We start from the raw sequence: 18,182 nt of genomic DNA on the forward strand, positions 1-18,182 counted from the left end.
TCCCCAGTATCATTCTAAGCTGCTGATATTCACTTTGGCCCCTCTCTTCCTTTTTGTAAATTTAACTATTTAAAGAGTGTTTATGATGACAATGTGGAGAGCTTTTCTCTGTATCTAATCTACTGTACCTTCCCTGAGGATATTTCTTAAAATAAAAACTCTTATTTTTCAACATCAGCATGTGTAACAAAATTTCACTGTTTAAAAATAATTAAAATTATTTGATGCTTACTCCTCTTGGTCCTTCAACAGTGAGCAGAGGAAATCCAAGACAGACAACAGCTGAGACAAACTCCATCATCGAAACCTGAATGGAAACACATCAGCTGGTAACTTCAGATAGCATTCATGACAGAACCGCAACATTTCAAAAAATACTTCACAGGTTACTAAATTCTACAGGGCTTTCTGAGAAAAGCTTCACAATACCAAGAAACACCACTCTGGTGCACAGATTGTACTTTCCCAGGTTACGTGTGTGTTCTCTAACTCACAATTCACACTGGAAAACACTCATCTGAACAGGAAGGTAGGGATGGACTCCCTCATGACTGCCCCAGAGCCTGTCCGTACATTTCACAGCCTTCTACCGAGGATTACCAGGTGCTCTCCATATCAGACATCAATCGTTCACACAGACCAGCTCGAATGTACATGAACTCGGTCGCGTGACCAATTCAAGCATTTTGTGAGTTTATGGGTCAAGAATTAACCAAAGACACTTAATTGTGAATCTCCTTAAATTGTAGGGCAGATTGCAACAAAGTTCCTGCTGCCCACTTGCAAATTTGGACTCATATTACTACCTATTCTGAACATTTATATCGCATTAATGGCTGCTTGGTCCCCTGGATTACTATCCATTCCCAGTCCTGGACTCCGGATTGCTGCCCGATCCCAATCCCAGACCCCGGATTGCCGGCCGATCCCAATCCCAGACCCCGGATTGCTGCCCAATCCCAGTTCCAGTCTCTGGATTTACTGCTCATTCCCAAACCCAGGCTCTGGATTACTGTCCATTCCCGGACTCTGGATTACTGCCTATTGCCAATCCCAGACTCTGGATTGCTGCTCATTCGCAGTTTCCACACTCTGGATTGCTGCCCATTCTCAATCCCGGACTTTGGTTTACTGTCTGTTCCCAGTTTCCAGACTTTGGATTACTGCCTGTTCCCCATCCCAGGCTCTGGATTACTGCCCATTCCCAACCCCAGACTCTGGATTACTGCCCATTCCCAGTCCCGGATCCTCTAGATTTCAGATTCACTGCTGTCCTGGGACTCACTTCTTCCAGCTTCTTTCATTTGTTGCAATTCTTGTCCCTTCATAGAACCCTCCAGTGCAGGAGACCATTCGGCCCATCATCTGCAATGACCACAATCCACCAGGCCCTGTTCTTATAGCTCCACATATTTACCTTGCTAATCCCCTAACACTAAGATCATGTTAGCAGACAAATCAACCTAACCTGCACATCTTTGGACTGTGGGAGGAAACTCCAACACCTGAAGGAAATCCATGCTGACACGGGCAGAATGTGCAAACTTCACACAGAGTGAGAAGTTGTCAGAAACCCTTCACTTCTTGCTCACTGCTAATGGTTCTCTGAGTTCTGCTGCGTAAGTTTGAGTTACTGCCGAGGTTTCTCTCCGACAGCAGCAGGCAGGGTTCAGAGACGGATACTCAGCTGGACTCAATAACTGACTAAGTATCTGAATATACCCCACCACAGCAAGTCTGACTTGGGCTCCTTACGTGACAGGCTACAAGGGCTCCAACGTTCCAACCAATCAACACAATTGGCCTGCTCGCAAAGTGAGTCTGCAGCTGTGAGAGAGAGAGAGAGAGATATGGGTTATAATCACTCTATCAGCAGCATATTCAATGAGACCCTGCAGCCTGGAATTAGAGTGTGGTGGAGGCAGATTCAACTTTCAGAAGAGCTGGACAAGCACCAGAAGTCCAAATTATTGCTGGGCTACAGGAAAAGGACAGGGGAATTAGGATTAGTTGATCTGCTGAAGCAGAGAGCCAGCATAGGCATTCTGGGCTGAACAGCCTCTTTCAGTGTTGTAGCCATTCTCTGACAACACCCCAACGATTGTGTCCCACATCCTGATATTATGGCTTCAGTCCACACTCCCTTCTGCTATTACAGGGTTAGGTCAGACTTTGTCCCTCCAAGTAACAAGTGACTGAACTAGTGAGAGTGTGCAAGGTGGGTGGGGGTGGGAGGCGGCGGCAGTAGAATCATAGAAACCCTACAGTACAGAAAGAGGCCATTCGGCCCATCGAATCTGTGCCAACCACAATTCCACCCAGGCCCTATCCCCATATCCCTACACACTTTACCCACCAATCCCTCTAACCACCTCAGGAAACTAGGGGCAATTTTAGCATTGCCAATCAACCTAACCCACACATTTTGGACGGTGGGATGAAACTAGAGCACCCAGAGGAAACCCACGCAGACATAAGGGGAATGTGCAAACTCCACACATACAGTGACCCCAGCCGGAAACTGAATCCACGTCCCCGGAGCTGTGAAGCAGCAGTGCTAACCACTGTGCTACCATGCCATCCACAGTAGGGAGAACGTGTGCGCAAGGGGGCAAAAAAGTGGGGCAAGCATGCACTAGACCCAGAAAGAGCCCTGAAAGTTTTCAAAAACAGTGAAGGGAAGAAATCTGATGGATAGCAGAGGGAGGACAACAGGTGATGGCAGCAGTGTGGCCACCTACCTCATGGATCTTGGCTCGAATCGCTCCAATCATGTGCTCTAGACACTGCACCACATTCACTCCTGAACCTCCAGTTACAATGTGCATGGTGACTGGGATAACCTGTTGGACAAAAAAAACCAATGAAACATCCTTACTGTCCTCTACACCTACCCACCACTTCCATGAGTATTCGGACCTGAAAGAAAACAAGTCAGAGAGGAGGGCAGCAGACAAATACAATCTTAACATGCAGACAGGATGAAATACAGTCTTGCTGCTCAAAAAATACATCCACAATCCTTCTACCTTTAAATCTCTGTCCTCGAGACACTTGCGTCTCTGCTGAAGTCAATAGGTCCTTCCTCAGCACCCTATCCAGGCCCCTCAATTTTGTACAACTTCCCTCAGCCTTCTCTGTTCCATGGAAAACTACCCGAGCCTATCATATCTTTCCTCATTGCTGCAATTTTCCAGTCCTGGCAACACTCCTCTGTATTCTCTCTCATGCCATTACATTCTTTCTGCAATGAGGTGATCAGAACTGCACAAGTAATCAAGTTGTGACTAATTAATGTTAGTGTGATAATACCCAGGGCCAATTATCAGCCACTGAGGCTTTTATTCAGCTGCATCAATGTTTTAAACTGGGTTTCAACATCCACCTGATCACCCAGAGTCTGAAACAACTGGCAACTGTCCTCACATTATCAGCATTACCACACTCACAACACGCCCACCTTCCCAGCTGTACTTTCCCCTCCTGCCAATTCTCACCAACAACGCATCCTCTATCTTCCCTGCTCACGCTCTCCCGCTTCCATGCCATCCCTCACTAACAGCTAACCACTCCCACCATCCCCAAAGTCAGGCCACAGACAAGTTACAAACATTCTACTTTCCAAAGCAGCCAATGAAATATTCTGATTCCTGAACTGAACTTTAGGAATAAATATCCCTTGAGCAGCTCATTGTGGAGACACCACAAGATCCCCAATAGACTTGTTCAGAAGTAAACACAACAAATGTCTTCACAGTGTGACAATAATAAATTCATAACACAAACCTTTCCCAAACAGGACAACTGAGATAACCAGAAGCGATTCCTGCGTGATGCAGAGGTCATGTTATTCGTGGGTCCACTGGGAGTGATGACCAACAATGGAGAGCCTGGGATCTTACTCTGTAGGAGAAAACAGCAACATCAAAACAATCTTCCAACTGCAATCATCAGACCCATTGGAAGCAACATCTGTGCGTGTAGTGCAGCTAGGAACAACAGTGGAGTTAGTGTTCCAGCCCATCCACATTCCCCCTCCCCTGGCCTCACCCACATTCGCACCCCCCTCTAACTGTCCTCCACCACCCACCCCATCCTGTGCCTCTGGCCTCACCCCTCTCTGGCTCAATCATTCCAGCACCCCCATTCCCACCTGCCCCTCATGCCAGCCCACCACCCTCATCAACACCTCCAACCCCCCACAACCAGCCCTCTGGTAACCTCTCCTTCCCACCCACCCATGTCATGACTTGCTCATTCCTCTGCAAGTTACACTGTCTCCCAAATTAAATAGGAGCACCAGCACTCCATGCTGACTGCACTTATTTCAATTCAACAATTGCCATTCCTCTGTGCAGTCAGGAATTTTATACTCCAGACAAGTAACTCACAGGCTTGTTGTGGGAAAGCACACCCACTGCAGGATCCCATGGTCGTTTTAACAATAAGGACAAGGCTTCAGCTCCAGCAGCTCCTGACTTTGTGGTGGAGGAGATGATCATTTTATCAATGAGTGTTGGGACCTGAAAGGAAACAAGTCAGAGAGGAGGGCAGCAGGCAAATACAATCTTAACATACAGACAGGATGAAATACAGTCTTGCTGCTCAGAAAATACCTCCACAATCCTTCTACCTTTAAATCTCTGTCCTCGAGTCACTTGCGTCTCTGCTGAAGTCACTAGGTCCTTCCTCAGCACCCTATCCAGGCCCCTCAATTTTGTACAACTTCCCTCAGCCTTCTCTGTTCCGAGGAAGGCTACCTGAGCCTATCAAATCTTTCCTCATTGCTGCAATTTTCCAGTCCTGCCAACACTCCTCTGTATTCTCTCTCATGCCATTACATTCTTTCTGCAATGAGGTGATCAGAACTGCATAAGTAATCAAGTTGTGACTACCTAATGTTTTATATAGTTCAGTATTATCTCACTGCTCTTATATTCTATACCTGGGAAATAAATGAAAGGATTCCATGTGCCTTCTTAAGCCCCTTATCAACCTGCCCTGCAAGCTTCAGGGATTGAGTGTGGGCTGTGAGTAGAAAAGATGTTGCTTGGTGCCGGATCATGGCATGCACTCCCACTTCTGCTATATCTCTCAGGTTCCTCCCATTTGTTGTGTATTTCTTTGTCTTATTTGAGCTCCCGAAATGCATCATGTCACACTTTTCTGGGCTGAATTCTGCACTCCAGCCCATCTGATCAATCATAGATAAAAATATTAGAATTTCATCCTGCATCAATTGCCATTCATGGAAGCCAGTTCCAAATTTGTATCATCCTTCATGTGTACAAGTGTTCATTAACTTCACACCTGAAAGGTCTTTTGCCGATTTTTATAATCTGCCCAGTCCTCAACTCCCAACCAGTAGAAACAGTTGCTCTTGATTCCATTGAGTCATACAGGCTTACAGCATGGAAACAGGCCCTTTGGCCCAACTTGTCCATGCTGCCCTTTTTTTAAAAACCCCTAAGCTAATCCCAATTGCCCGCATTGGCTCATATCCCTCTATACCTATCGTACCCATGTAACTATCTAAATGCTCTTTCATATAGTACAGTGCAGCACAGTACAGACCCTTTGGCCCTCAATGTTGTGCTGAGCTATGTTTGAACCCAAGATCAAGCTATCCCACTCCCTTTTTAAAAGATAAAATTGTACCCACCTCTGTTATTATCTCTGGCAGCTTGTTCCAGACACTCACCGCCCTCTGTATGAAAAAATTGCCCCTTTTGTATCTCTCCCCTCATTCTACCTATTCTATCTGTTCCAATTAAATCTTGAAAAAGATCAATTGACCCATTCAGAACCATAGAATCTCTGCAGTGCAGAAAGAGGCCATTTGGCCCATTGAGATTGTGTAATTTCTCATGATGTAACCCTTGGTGTCCGGCTAAATCTGCAATGCACTTCTTCCAGATTCAGATATTCCCAAGGCGTGGAGCACAGAATGATTCACAGAGCTTTGTATCATTAAATCATGATGTCTCCTCTTCTATTCCCATTCTCTGGACAGAAAGACCAGCATTCCATGAGACATTTTAATTTTCTGCACCTGTTCCGGACGGTTTAATGATCCATATTCCTGGACAGTAAGTCTCTTTTCAGTGTTTCCAGCAGCTCACCATCATTAGATACACTGTTTTATCTTTTCTTCAACCCAAAATGGATAGCCACTTACTCACTAATGTAGAAATCCATTTTCTGCTCAACATATTCTCCCAATACCAGCTTTTAAAGTTTCATTTGGAATGGAACACTATCAACTCAAACAAATGTCTGAGATTCTGTAAGGAATATACTCAAGTTTGTCAAAGAACAAAGAAAATTACAGCACAGGAACAGGCCCTTCAGCTCTCCAAGCCCACACTGAGCATGCGGCCTGACTTAACTAAAAGCCCCTTCCCCTCTGGGGACCATATCCCTTTATTCCAATCCTGTTCATGTGTTTGTCAAGATGCCCCTTAAAAGTACTATCATAACTGCTTCCACTACCACCCCTGGCTACGAGTTCCAGGTACCCACCACCCTCTGTGTAAAAAATCTGCCTTGTACACCTTCTTTAAACCTTGCACCTTCAACCTGTGCCCCCGAGTAACTGACTCTTCCACCTGGGAAAAAGCTTCTGACTATCAATCTGCTCGTGCTCCTCATAATCTTGTAGACTTCTATCAGGTCGCCCCTCTGTCATTCCAGTGAGAACAAACCAAGTTTTTCCAACCTCTCCTCATTGCTAATGCCGTCCGTACCAGGCAACAACATCCTGGTCAATCTTTTCTGTGCCCTCGCCAAAGCCTCCACATCCTGGTGTGGCAACCAGAATTGAACACTATATACCAAGTGCAACCTAAATAAGGTTCTATAAAGCTGCAACATGACTTGCCAATTTTTAAACACAGTGCCCTGGCCCATGAAGGCAAGCATGCTGTATGTCTCTTGACTACCTTCTCCACCTGCATTGCCACTTGCAGTGACCCATGTACCTGTACACCCAGATCCCTTTGCCTATCAATACTCTTAAGGGTTCTGCCATTTACTGTATATTTCCTATCTACATTAGACCTTCCAAAATGCATTAATTCACATTTGTCCGGATTAAACTCCATCTGCCATCTCTCCATCCAAGCATCCAACTGATCCGTATGCTCTGATGGCCTTCATCATTATCCGCAAATCCACCAACCTTTGTGTTGTCCGCAAACTTACTAATCAATCCAGTTACATTTTTCTCCAAATCATTTTATATATATACAAACAGCAAAGGTCCCCATGAGGAACACCACTTGTCACAGCCTGCTATTCAGAAACGCACTCTTCCATGCGACACTCTGTCTCCTTTGACCGAGCCAGATTTGTATCCACCTTGCCAGCTCACCTCTGATCCCATACGACTTCACCTTCTGCACCAGTCTGCCATCAGGGTCTTTGTCAAAGGCCTTACTGAAGTCCATGTTGACAACATCTACTGCCCTACCCTCATCAATCATCTTTGTCACATCCCCGAAAAACTTGATCAAGTTCGTGAGACACAATCTCCCCTTCACAAAACCATGTTGCCTCTCACGAATACATCCACTTATTTCCAAATGGGAATAAATCCTGTCTTGAAGAATCCTCACCAATAATTTCCCTACCACTGATGTAAGGCTCACCAGCCTGTAATTATCTGGATTATTCCTGCTACCCTTCTTAAACAAAGGAACAACACAGGCTATTCTCCAATTCTCTGAGACCTCCCCTGGAGCCAGTGAGGATACAAAGATTTTTCTCAAGGTCCCAGCAATTTCCTCCCTTACCTAAGTATTCCGATCAGGCCCTGAGGTCTTGTCGACCTTAGTGTTTCTCATGAATCCCAATACCACCTCCTTTTTGATCTCAACATGACTCAAACTATCTACACACCCTTTCCCAGACTCATCATCCACCAAGTCCTTCTCTTTGGTGAATACTGACACAAAGTACTCAGTTAACACCTCGCTCATTTCCTCTTCTTCATGCATAGATTCCCTGCCTTGTCCTTGAGTGGGCCAACCCTCTCCCTGGCTACCCTCTTGCTCTTCTATATGTATAAAAAGCCTTGGGATTTTTCCGTAATCCTGCTGGCCAAGGATTTTTGTGACCCCTTTTACCCCTCCTTACTTAAGTTTCCACTTCCCTTGTATTCCACACTTGCTTCGTGTATTCCCAGCTTCCTAGCTTTGACAAATGCTTCCTTTTTCTCTTCGACTAGGCTCACAATATCTCGTTATTCAAAGATCCTAATACGTGCCATACTTATCCTTCAACCTTACAGGAATGTGTCGGTCCTGAATCCCTCTCAACTTATACTTGAAAGCCTCCCACATGCCAGATGTTGATTTGCTCTCAAACATCTGCCCCCAATCGATATTCTTCAGTTCCGGCCCAGGGGTTTCAGCCAAAATTATAAAGGCAGGCAGAGAGAGACTGCGGGGCAGAGAGAGACCACAGGAGGGGAAACCAACTGTCCAACTGTGGGGGGAAAGAGAGATCAACTGTGGGAGAGGGAGATGGATGGTGGGAAAGGGAGATCACAGGAGGAGAGATCATGGAAGAGGGAGAGATTGCAGGGCATGAGAGACAGACAGAGTGGTTACAGGAGAGAAAGGAAGTAGAGACCACGAGAGTGAAAGCGAACACCCCCACCCTCATACGGGGAGCCGGGAGAGCGAGAGGGAGCTCTGCTGGTACTTATCATCACTGCTCACACAATACCAACCCAGCATTCCCTTAGTACTGACCCTGGGTGTTCAGTGCGGGAGGAGCCTGAACTGAGCAAATGCTTCGCTGTCTTAGGTTGTATTTTTCAGTGGAAATGTTCCACCAATTTCCCACTGTTGAAGAAGGGTATTCCCTCCAAAATGTATTCCTCAACCAACATCAATACAAGGTTACTACCATTATTACCAGTTAACTGGTTCATTCGAGCTTTCTGTGCGGTAATTTGCTGAAATTGTAAACGCAGAGAGAGGGTGGGCAATCTCACCTCCTGTGATCTCTCTCTCTCTCTCCCCCGCGATCAGTACCCTGTCGTGAATTGTACTTCTTCGGCTCTTAAGCAACTTTGTAACTCCCTGAGGCTATGTAAGGTGCAGGATCAATGCATCCTTCTTTCGCCTAGTTCAGTGATCTCCCCCCATTCAGTGTAGAATCCCCCGTACCTTGCATTTCAGGGTCTGGAGTACGTCTAAGTAGGCTGCCAGCATTGGCAGGCTCAGAGTTTCCACCAGAGTGGTGTGAAGCCATTGGGTTAACTTGGTGTCCCAGTTCACGCTGGCGAGGGCCTGGCGAATGCGCCGAGCACACTTGTCCACCGCTATCCTCCGCAGCACTGGTTCATTGCTGGCCTGAATAAAAAAAGCTTTCTTTCACATTGTCCAGTCAATGCATCACAAATCCTCTACAATCTTTCCGCACTTGGCCATCCCTCCTCCCTCCCAAGCAGGAGCAGAGAGACTGGGATGCCAATTGGCTTCTGCTGAATAATTGGAATATGAACACGAACAAGAAGCTTGCCTTTATCTGCAGTCTCCAGCATTATGTTTAACTCCAGAGCAATGACATGAGACCACAGTTACATGACCTTACCTGTTAATGAACCTAATCAAGCCAGATTCTGTAAAACTCCAGGAGGGTCATGCAATCAGAACAGCATTGGTTCAGAATAAAATAAACATTCTTGTAATGAAGAGCAATTATGCTGCTGCAGCAACAGAGGCTGCCAGTGATAGACCCAAGCACAGTATTGTCACAAGAGGAACCTTTGAGGCAGTCCAAAGGAGATTCACCAGACTAATTCCTGGAATGAGAGGGTTGTCCTGTGACGATAGACTAAACAGTTTGGGTCTGTATTCCTTTAAGTTTAAAAGAGTGAGGGGTGGCCTTATTCAAACATACCAGATCCTGAGGGGGTTTGACAGGGTAGATGGATGAGATGTTTTCACCACTGGGAGAGTCTCGAACAAGGGGACATCGCTACAAGATAAAGGACTGGTCATTTAAAATTGAGATGTGTAGAAATTTCTTTGCACAGAGGGTGATCAATCTCTGGAATTCTCTGCCCCAAAGGGTGATGAAGGCTGTATCATATTTAAAGTGGGGGAATGAATAAATATTTGAGTAATTGACAAATAGCAGACTATGGGAAAATGACACAGAAAAAGAGTTGAGGCCGGCATAGATCATCCATGGTCCAATGGAACGGCACAGCCATCTTGAAGGGCCTGATGGCCGACTCCTGCTTCTGTTTCTTGTGTTCCTGTGTTCTAACTCAGCTAACTCTTCATTCCCCACATCAACCTCATCCATCAACCCACCATCCAGCTCTTGACAACATCTGCCATCAATTTATGAGGTAATTTGAGCATTTTCTGGAGAACGTTCTCCAGGCTCAGTGATGGCGTGGTACTCACCCCTTCATTTGCCAGTCTTGCCAACCGGTCTGAATGCAATGTCTTCACAATCTTGTTGAACAGCTTGTTCTGAGCAGCAGTCCACCCCGACCTGGGGAAGAGATACAGTATGAATGGATCAGATTCATCAGGCAACACAGACAGCAACAAAAAACCACTCAGGCCACTAAGCTCAGTGGCAGAAACCATCTAATCAATAGAAAGAAAGGAAGCTCTCCAGCCTCCCACGTGTTTTGCTGCACCATACCCTCCCCCACACCACCTTCCCCCTTTCGTACTGCCCTTAATATTCTCTAAACTAAAGGAAATAAAAGTAAAAGCAATAATTTCAGGATAATTCATGGCAGGGCAGCTCAGCCATGTGGAATGCTCTTCCTCTGTGATGTGAGAAGTCAGGGACACATGCGGTGTTCACGGTGACCGCACTATTTGGGACAAGCATAGGGGTTTAAAAAAAAGGGCAGCATGGACAAGTTGGGTCAAAGGGCCTGTTTCCTTGCTGTAAATCTCTAGGACTCTAATGGCTCCTCTGAGCAGATATTCGAAGTTGAAGTTACTGTGAAGCATCCACAAGGATGAGATTTTGGCCTATAGCATGTAGAGTGAGGTGGTCACACTGCACGGTAAAAGGGCCAGGCATGAAGGAAACAAGTGACTGGCAGCCAGACTAAAAACACTCAGCAGATAGTGAACAAGTCCCCTGGGTTCAGATTTTCTGTTTTGGAGAGGTGGGATTTAGACCCAGTTTCCCTGCATCACCTGCCCAGTGCTTTGATTTTTGATCGGAGGAGTGGTTTGTCAAGGAAGTGCAGCAAGAGCCAGGAAATACAGCAAAAAGCAGGACCTTAAAGGTAGTATTCTCAGGATTACTCCCAGTCACACATGCTCGCGAGATCAGAAATAGGAGACGAGACCAAACGAATGCATGCCTCCAAATGATGTAGGGGGAAGGAATTTAGATTCCTGAGATATTGGGATCGATTCTGGGGTAGAGCCAGTCGACACTGGATACGTTGCATCGTAGCAAGATTGGGACCAACGTCCTCCCAGAGTCATTTGCTAATCCTGTGGCGAGGGTTTAAAATAGAGCGATGGGGATGATGGCCATACTTGCTGCAAATCTTTGTTGCTTCTGTCTTCCACTTTTGCTTTCTACTTTTCTGTCTTTCATTTCTATCTTTGTTTCCCTCTCTTGTGTCTCCCCACTCAGGTGCCCACTCCTCAGCACTCTATTTAAACATATACAGGACCCAGAATCGCTCCCAATATCTCAGGAATCTAAATCCTGACATTGGTGACTGCAGAAAATCGTTACGTCTCACAACACCAGGTTTAAGTCCAACAGGTTTAAGTCCAACAGGTTTAAGTCCAACAGGTTTAAGTCCAACAGGTTTAAGTCCAACAGGTTTAAGTCCAACAGGTTTAAGTCCAACAGGTTTAAGTCCAACAGGTTTAAGTCCAACAGGTTTAAGTCCCAACAGGTTTATTTGGTAGCACCAAAGGAGCGCTGCCCCTTCCTCAGATGAGTGGAGAGTTGGGTTCACAAACAGGGCATGTAGAGACATAGGCTCAAGTACAAGTTAATGGTTGGAATGGAATTAACAGATAATCAAGAAAATCAAATTCCAAAGAAATGCACCAACATCAAAAGAGAAAATGCTGGAAAAATCTCAGCAGGTCTAGCGGCATCTGTAAGGCGAGAAAAGAGCTGATGTTTCGAGTCCAGATGACCCTTTGTCAAAGCTGGAACTTAAAGCTCCAATGCACTAACACTCTTTACATTTCTACGGCAAAGCTCAGCCCACAGGGAAGGTCTGTTTGCAAATACAAAGAGAGCCTGGTTCTTTTGTTAAACACAGTAAGAAGTCTCACAACGCCAGGTTCAAGTGCAACCATTTATTTGACAGTGAACCCATAAGCTTTTGGAAACGCTGTTCCTTCGTCAGGTGTATGGAAAGTTCTGATCAGGGAAGGGCATACAGAGGCGCACACAGTTTACAGAATACTGATCAGAATGCAAGTCTCATTCTAATTATTCTTATCAGTATTCAGTACCAGCCTAGGAGCTATTAGCATCATGTATTTTCACAGTGGAAGGTACCCACCTACTAATGTGATCCTCCCAGTCATCAGGTGGCAGAGGGGCATCGGTATCTGTCCTTGCGAAGATGACATGGCGCTCACACTCGTTCATCACACTCCGAGCCTTCTGATTATCATACAGGGGTGTTGGGGTTGGAACCACCGTCTCCACATCGACAGTCACGTCACAATCACTGCAAAACACAGAATTACATCATTATAGGATACAGAAACTAGAAACAGGTGTCGGCCCTTCGAGCCCGCTCCACCATTCATTTTGATCATAGCTGATCATCAAATTCAATATCCTGATCCCCTCCTCCACCCATATCCCTTGATCCCTTTCGCCCCAAGAGCTATGCCTAATTTCTTCTTGAAATCAGATGATGTTTTGGCCTCAACGACATTCTGTGGTAGTGAATTCCACACATTCACCCTCTGGGTGAAGAAATTTCTTCTCAACTCAGTCTTAGAAGGTTTACCCCCATCCTCAAACTATGGCCTCTAGTTCTAGACTCCCCTACACTTATCGACATTACACTGCACCTGCCTTGCCCATGCCCACACACTCAGCCTACACAAAGCATACTGAAGCATCTCTGCATCCTCCTCACAGTTCACCCTCCCAACCAACTTTGTATCATCTGCAAACATGGAGATAATACATTCAGTTCCCACTTGCGGGATTTTAATAGGATTCTTCAACTCGTAAAATCGGAAAAAACAAGGCTGCTGCCTATCAACAAAAGGCCCAGAAACATTTGGAAACAAGGTCCCACACAAGGTGCCAAAACAGGCACATGAAAAGGGACACAAAGCAAATTCAAAAATACAGCAAAGTTGCCTAACCAGGGAAGGACAGGATAAAGTGCCAAGATAACCGCTAAAGCAAGGAAGAAAAACAGGGATCATCAACAAACCCTGTTTCGCAAGGTCAAGAATGAGGAGCAGAGGAAGGCTTCAAGTCAGAATAACCTGGTCCAGATGACTACACCCCAGGTTCTAAAAGAGGTAGCTGAGGAAATTGTGGAGGCATTGGGGTGATCTTGCAGGAATCACTGGAGGTAGGGAAGGTACCAAAGGACTGGAAAGGAGCTCACATAACACCGCTGTTTAAGAAGGGAGGGAAGGAGGAGACGGGAAATTATAGGCCGGTTAGCCTGACTTCGGTCATTGGCAAAATTTTAGGGTCCATTATTAAAGAGGTCGCAGAGTACTTGAAAGTGCGTGACAAAATAGGACGAAATCAGCAAGGGGAGGTCATGTCTGACAAACCTGTTAGAGTTCCTTGAGGAGGTAACAAGGAAGTTAGATAAAGGAGAACCAGTGGACATGATTTATTTAGATTTCCAGAAGATTTTGACCAAGGTGCCTCATAGGAGACTGTTAAATAAGTTAAGAGTCCATGGTGTTTAGGGTAAGATCCTGGCATGGATGGAGGATTGGCTAACTGGCAGAAGGCAGAGAGTGGGGATAAAGGGGTCTTTTTCAGGATGGCAGCCAGTGACTAGTGGTGTGCCTCAGGGGTCGGTGCTGGGACCACAACATTTTATAATATACATTAATGATTTGGAAGAAGGAACTGAAGGCACTGTTGCAAAGTTTGCAGATGATACAAAGATATGTAGAGGAACAGACAGAACTGAGGAAGCAGTGGGGCTGCAGAAGAATTTGGACAGGTTAGGAGAGTGGGCAAAGAAGTGGCAGATAGAATACAATGTGAAAAAGTGTGAGGTTATGTACTTTGCAAGGAGGAATGGAGGCATAGACTATTTTCAAAATGGGAAAGTGATTAGGAGATCAGAAACACAAGGGACTTAGGAAGCCTTGTTCAAGATTCTCTTACGGTTAATGTGCAGGTTCAGTCGGCAGTTAGGAAGGCAAATGCAATGTTAACACTCAGGTAGAGAGGGCTAGAATACAAGAGCAGGGATGTACTTCTGAGGCTGTAAAAGGCTCTGGTCGGACCCCATTTGGAGTACCATCAGCAGTTTTGGATCTCATATCTAAGAATATTTGGCCTTAGAAAGGGTCCAGAGGAGATTCACAAGAATGATCCCTGGAATGAAGAGCTTGTCGTATGAGGAACGGTTGAGGAGTCTGTTGGAGTTCAGAAGGATGAGGAGGAAATCTTATTGATTTACAGGATACTGCGAGGCCTGGATAGAGTGGATGTGGAGAGGATGGTTCCACTAGTAGGAAAAACTAGAACCAGAGGGCACAACCTCAGGCTGAAGGGATGATCCTTTAAAACAGAGATGAGGAAGAATTTCTTCAGCTAGAGAGAGATGAATCTGTGGAACTTTTTGTCACAGAAGGCTGCCGAAGTCAGGTCATTGAGTGTCTTTAACACAGAGGTAGATAGGTTTTTGATTAATAAGGGGATCACGGGTGATGGGGAAAAGGCAGGAGAATGGGGATGAGAAAAATATCAGCTATGATTGAAATGCATAGCAGACTTGATGGGCCAAGTGGCCTAATTCTGTTCCTGTGTTTTATGAAATCTGCAGGAAGTGGACATCTGGCCCATGAGAAGCCAGAGACTCAAGGAGACAGCCAGAGTCGTCACTCTTCCTCCCAGCCCTGTGAAGCAGTGATCTTCTGTTGGTGCTGCTGAACACCCCTGAGAATGTGTGGAAGATGAAGCTTGAATGCACACAGTAATCCAGAGAGAGAACCATTAGAGACATTGGAAGCAGAGATCAAAGCCCTGGAGCTATTACAGAAGAAGTCTGAGAGAAATCATTGTTTGGGAGAAGATTCCAAAGCAAGTACTTTCAGCATTGAGATTGGAAGCCCTCATCTGAAAGATAAACTTCCAGTAAGATCAGTTGTAGACATGGGTCCAAACACTGCAACCTGTTCTTCAGTGTCTCGATATCTTGTTATAAAATGGAAACGAATTCTGCGCGTAACACTCACCAAGATTTTAAATAACTTTCCAATTCTTAAAGCCAAGTCTTTTAATCTTAATGAGTGGATCAATTAACTCAGACTCCCATCCACCGACACTTCCCACTGCCTCTCGAAAGCAGCAGCAGAATCAAACATCCCATGCACCCCTGACCCTCTTCCACCTTTTTCCGTCGGGAAAACAATACAAAAGTCTCAGGTCACTTACCAACTAACTAAAGAACAGCTTCTTCCCTGCTGCTATCAAACTTTTGAATGGATCTACATGGTGGCAGTGATTAGCACTGCTGTCTCACAGCACCAGGGACCCAAATTCAATTCCCAGCTTGGGTCAGTCTGTGCGGAGTCTGCACATACTCCCCATTTCTGCGTGGGTTTGCTCTGGATGCACCCATTTCCTCCCACGGTCCAAAAGACGTGCCAGTCAGATGCATTGGCCATGCTAAATTCTCCCCCAGTATACCCGAACAAGCGATGGAGTTTCACAGTAGGGGATTTTCACAGTAACTTCATTGCAGTGTGAATGTAAGCCGACTTGTGACACTGATAAATAAAATTCAAGTTTTTAAAGTTGATTATTGTCTTAAGTAGGCTTCCATTAACATCTCAATGAAGTTACTGTGATAATCCCCCTAGACATAGAAGATAAGAGCAGGAGGGAGCCATTTGGCCCTTCAAACCTGTTCCGCCATTCATTACAATCATGGCTGATCGTCCAACTCAATAGCTTCATCCTGCTTTCTTCCCGTAACCTTTGATTCCATTTGCCCCAAGTGCTATATCCAAGCGCCTCTTGAATACATTCAATATTTTGGCATCAACTACTTCCTGATGCCAACTACTTCTTTGGGTGAAGAAATGTCTCCTCATTTCCATCCTAAAAAGTCTACTATGAATCCTCAGACTGTGACCCCTGGTCCTGGACACTTCCACCATCAGGAACACCCTCCCTACATCGACCCTATTCAGTCCTGTTAGAATTTTATAAGTCTCTAATGAGATTCCCCCCTCATTCATCTGAACTCCAATGAAAACAATCCTAACCTAGTTAATCAGTCCTCATACAGCACAAAGTCATAGAGGTTTACAACATGGAAACAGTCCCTTCAGCCCAATTTGTCAATGCTGCCCTTTTTATTAAACTCTGAAGCTCGTCCCAATTGCCCACATTTGGCTATATCCCTCTGTACCCATCTTACCCATGTAACCGTTTAAATGCTTTTTAAAAGACAAAATCGTACCTGCTTCTACTCCTACCTCTGGCAACTTGTTCCAGACACTCATCAACCTTTGTGTTAAAAAACTGCCCATCTGAACACTTTTATATCTGTCCCCTCTCACTTTAAACCTATGCCCTCTCGTTTTAGACTCTCCTACCTTTGGGAAACAATATTAACTATCTAGCTGATCGATGCTCATTATTTTATAGGCCTCTCTAAGGTCACCCCTGAGCCTTCTATGCTCCAGAGAAGAAAGTCCCGGTCTATTCAGCCTCTCCTTATAACTCAATCCATCAAGTCCCAGTGGCATCCTAGTAAATCTTTTCTGCACTCTTTCTAGTTTAATAATATCGTAGAAACCCTACAGCATGAAAGAGGCCATCAGGCCCATCGAGTCTGCACAAACCACAATCCCACCAGCCCTACCCCCACATCCCGAAATACTTTACCTACTAATCCTTCTAACCTACAAATCTCAAGACACTTAGGGGCAATTTTAGCATGGCCAATCAACCTAACACACACATTTTTGGGGAGGAAACCGGAGCACCCGGAGAAAACACTTTCTGTAACAGGGTGACCAGAATAGGGTGATTATCATGGAGCCTCCTCATACATCGCAGCCACCACGCTCCGTCACCCATTCAGGTACATTGAGGGAGAATACATCTAGCCAGCATTTTCTTTCAAACTGCGGGAGGAAACCCGAGCACCCAGAAGAGACCCATGCAGACATGGGGAGAACGTGCAGACTCCGCACAGACGGTGACCCAAGCCGGGAATCGAACCCAGGTCCCTGGCGCTGAGAGGCAGCAGTGCTAACCACTATGCCATCCCTAAATGATCTTTCTCAACACCCTAGCTGTGACTGCAACACCACATTCTGCACTCTTTCCTTCTCTATGAACGGTATGCTTTGTAAGAAACAATACTTTTCACTGTATGTTTACACATGTGACAATAATAAACCTACTCCCATTCCCACTCTGGGTGGTTTCTCCCCCCTCCCCGGGCCCTCACCTGCTACTGTCCTGCTGCCTCCTCGGGGTGACAAACAGCAGGCGGGCCGGCCTGGAGCTGCTGGCCTCGGGGTGGGCACTCCAGGGTTTGGCGTAGCTGTGATCCAGGAAGACCAGGTCCAGCTCCCGCTCGTGGGCCGACAGCTGCAGCAGGAGAGAGGCGCCCATCCGCCGGGCCGAGCTCTGCAGATCCCGCTCGCTGCCTCGGCAGCACATTGAGCCAGAGTAGGGGGCCGCTGGGCCTGGAAACGGACACAAGTCGGCGCGACCTCCGGGCCGCCACTCCACCTTCGCCCAGGCCGCATAGCACAGCGCGTCAGGACCTCCACAGACAGCGCCACCCGCGGCCACACAGCCCAGCGCTCTGGGACCTCCACAGACAGCGCCACCCACGGCCATACAGCCCAGCGCTCCAGGATCTCCACAGACAGTGCCACCCACGGCCACACAGCCCAGCGCTTCGGGACCTTCACAGACAGCGCCTCCCGTGGCCACACAGCTCAGCGCTTCGGGACCTCCAC

At 46.2% G+C, this 18,182-nt stretch overlaps 1 protein-coding gene across 2 annotated transcripts in view; it reads right to left on the reverse strand.

The window, feature by feature from the left end:
• kansl3 (KAT8 regulatory NSL complex subunit 3) overlaps positions 1-17,973 on the reverse strand; it is an 84,993-nt gene extending 67,020 nt beyond the window's left edge. For both annotated transcript variants that reach the window (XM_080217231.1, XM_080217230.1), the window contains exons 1-9: positions 17,663-17,973; positions 12,533-12,703; positions 10,428-10,518; positions 9,177-9,362; positions 4,392-4,523; positions 3,787-3,903; positions 2,742-2,843; positions 1,756-1,827; positions 233-307 (exon numbers count right to left, since the gene is read on the reverse strand). In XM_080217231.1, coding sequence (XP_080073357.1) covers positions 233-307; positions 1,756-1,827; positions 2,742-2,843; positions 3,787-3,903; positions 4,392-4,523; positions 9,177-9,362; positions 10,428-10,518; positions 12,533-12,703; positions 17,663-17,877 — 1,161 coding nt within the window. In that variant the 5' untranslated portion in view covers positions 17,878-17,973. The remainder of the gene's footprint in view (positions 1-232; positions 308-1,755; positions 1,828-2,741; positions 2,844-3,786; positions 3,904-4,391; positions 4,524-9,176; positions 9,363-10,427; positions 10,519-12,532; positions 12,704-17,662) is intronic.
• Between the last annotated feature and the right edge of the window lie 209 nt (positions 17,974-18,182).

This window comes from Carcharhinus amblyrhynchos, chromosome 34 (assembly GCF_965287045.1).
Source record: "Carcharhinus amblyrhynchos chromosome 34, sCarAmb.v2.hapA, whole genome shotgun sequence".
In the NCBI taxonomy this organism is placed as follows: domain Eukaryota; kingdom Metazoa; phylum Chordata; class Chondrichthyes; order Carcharhiniformes; family Carcharhinidae; genus Carcharhinus; species Carcharhinus amblyrhynchos.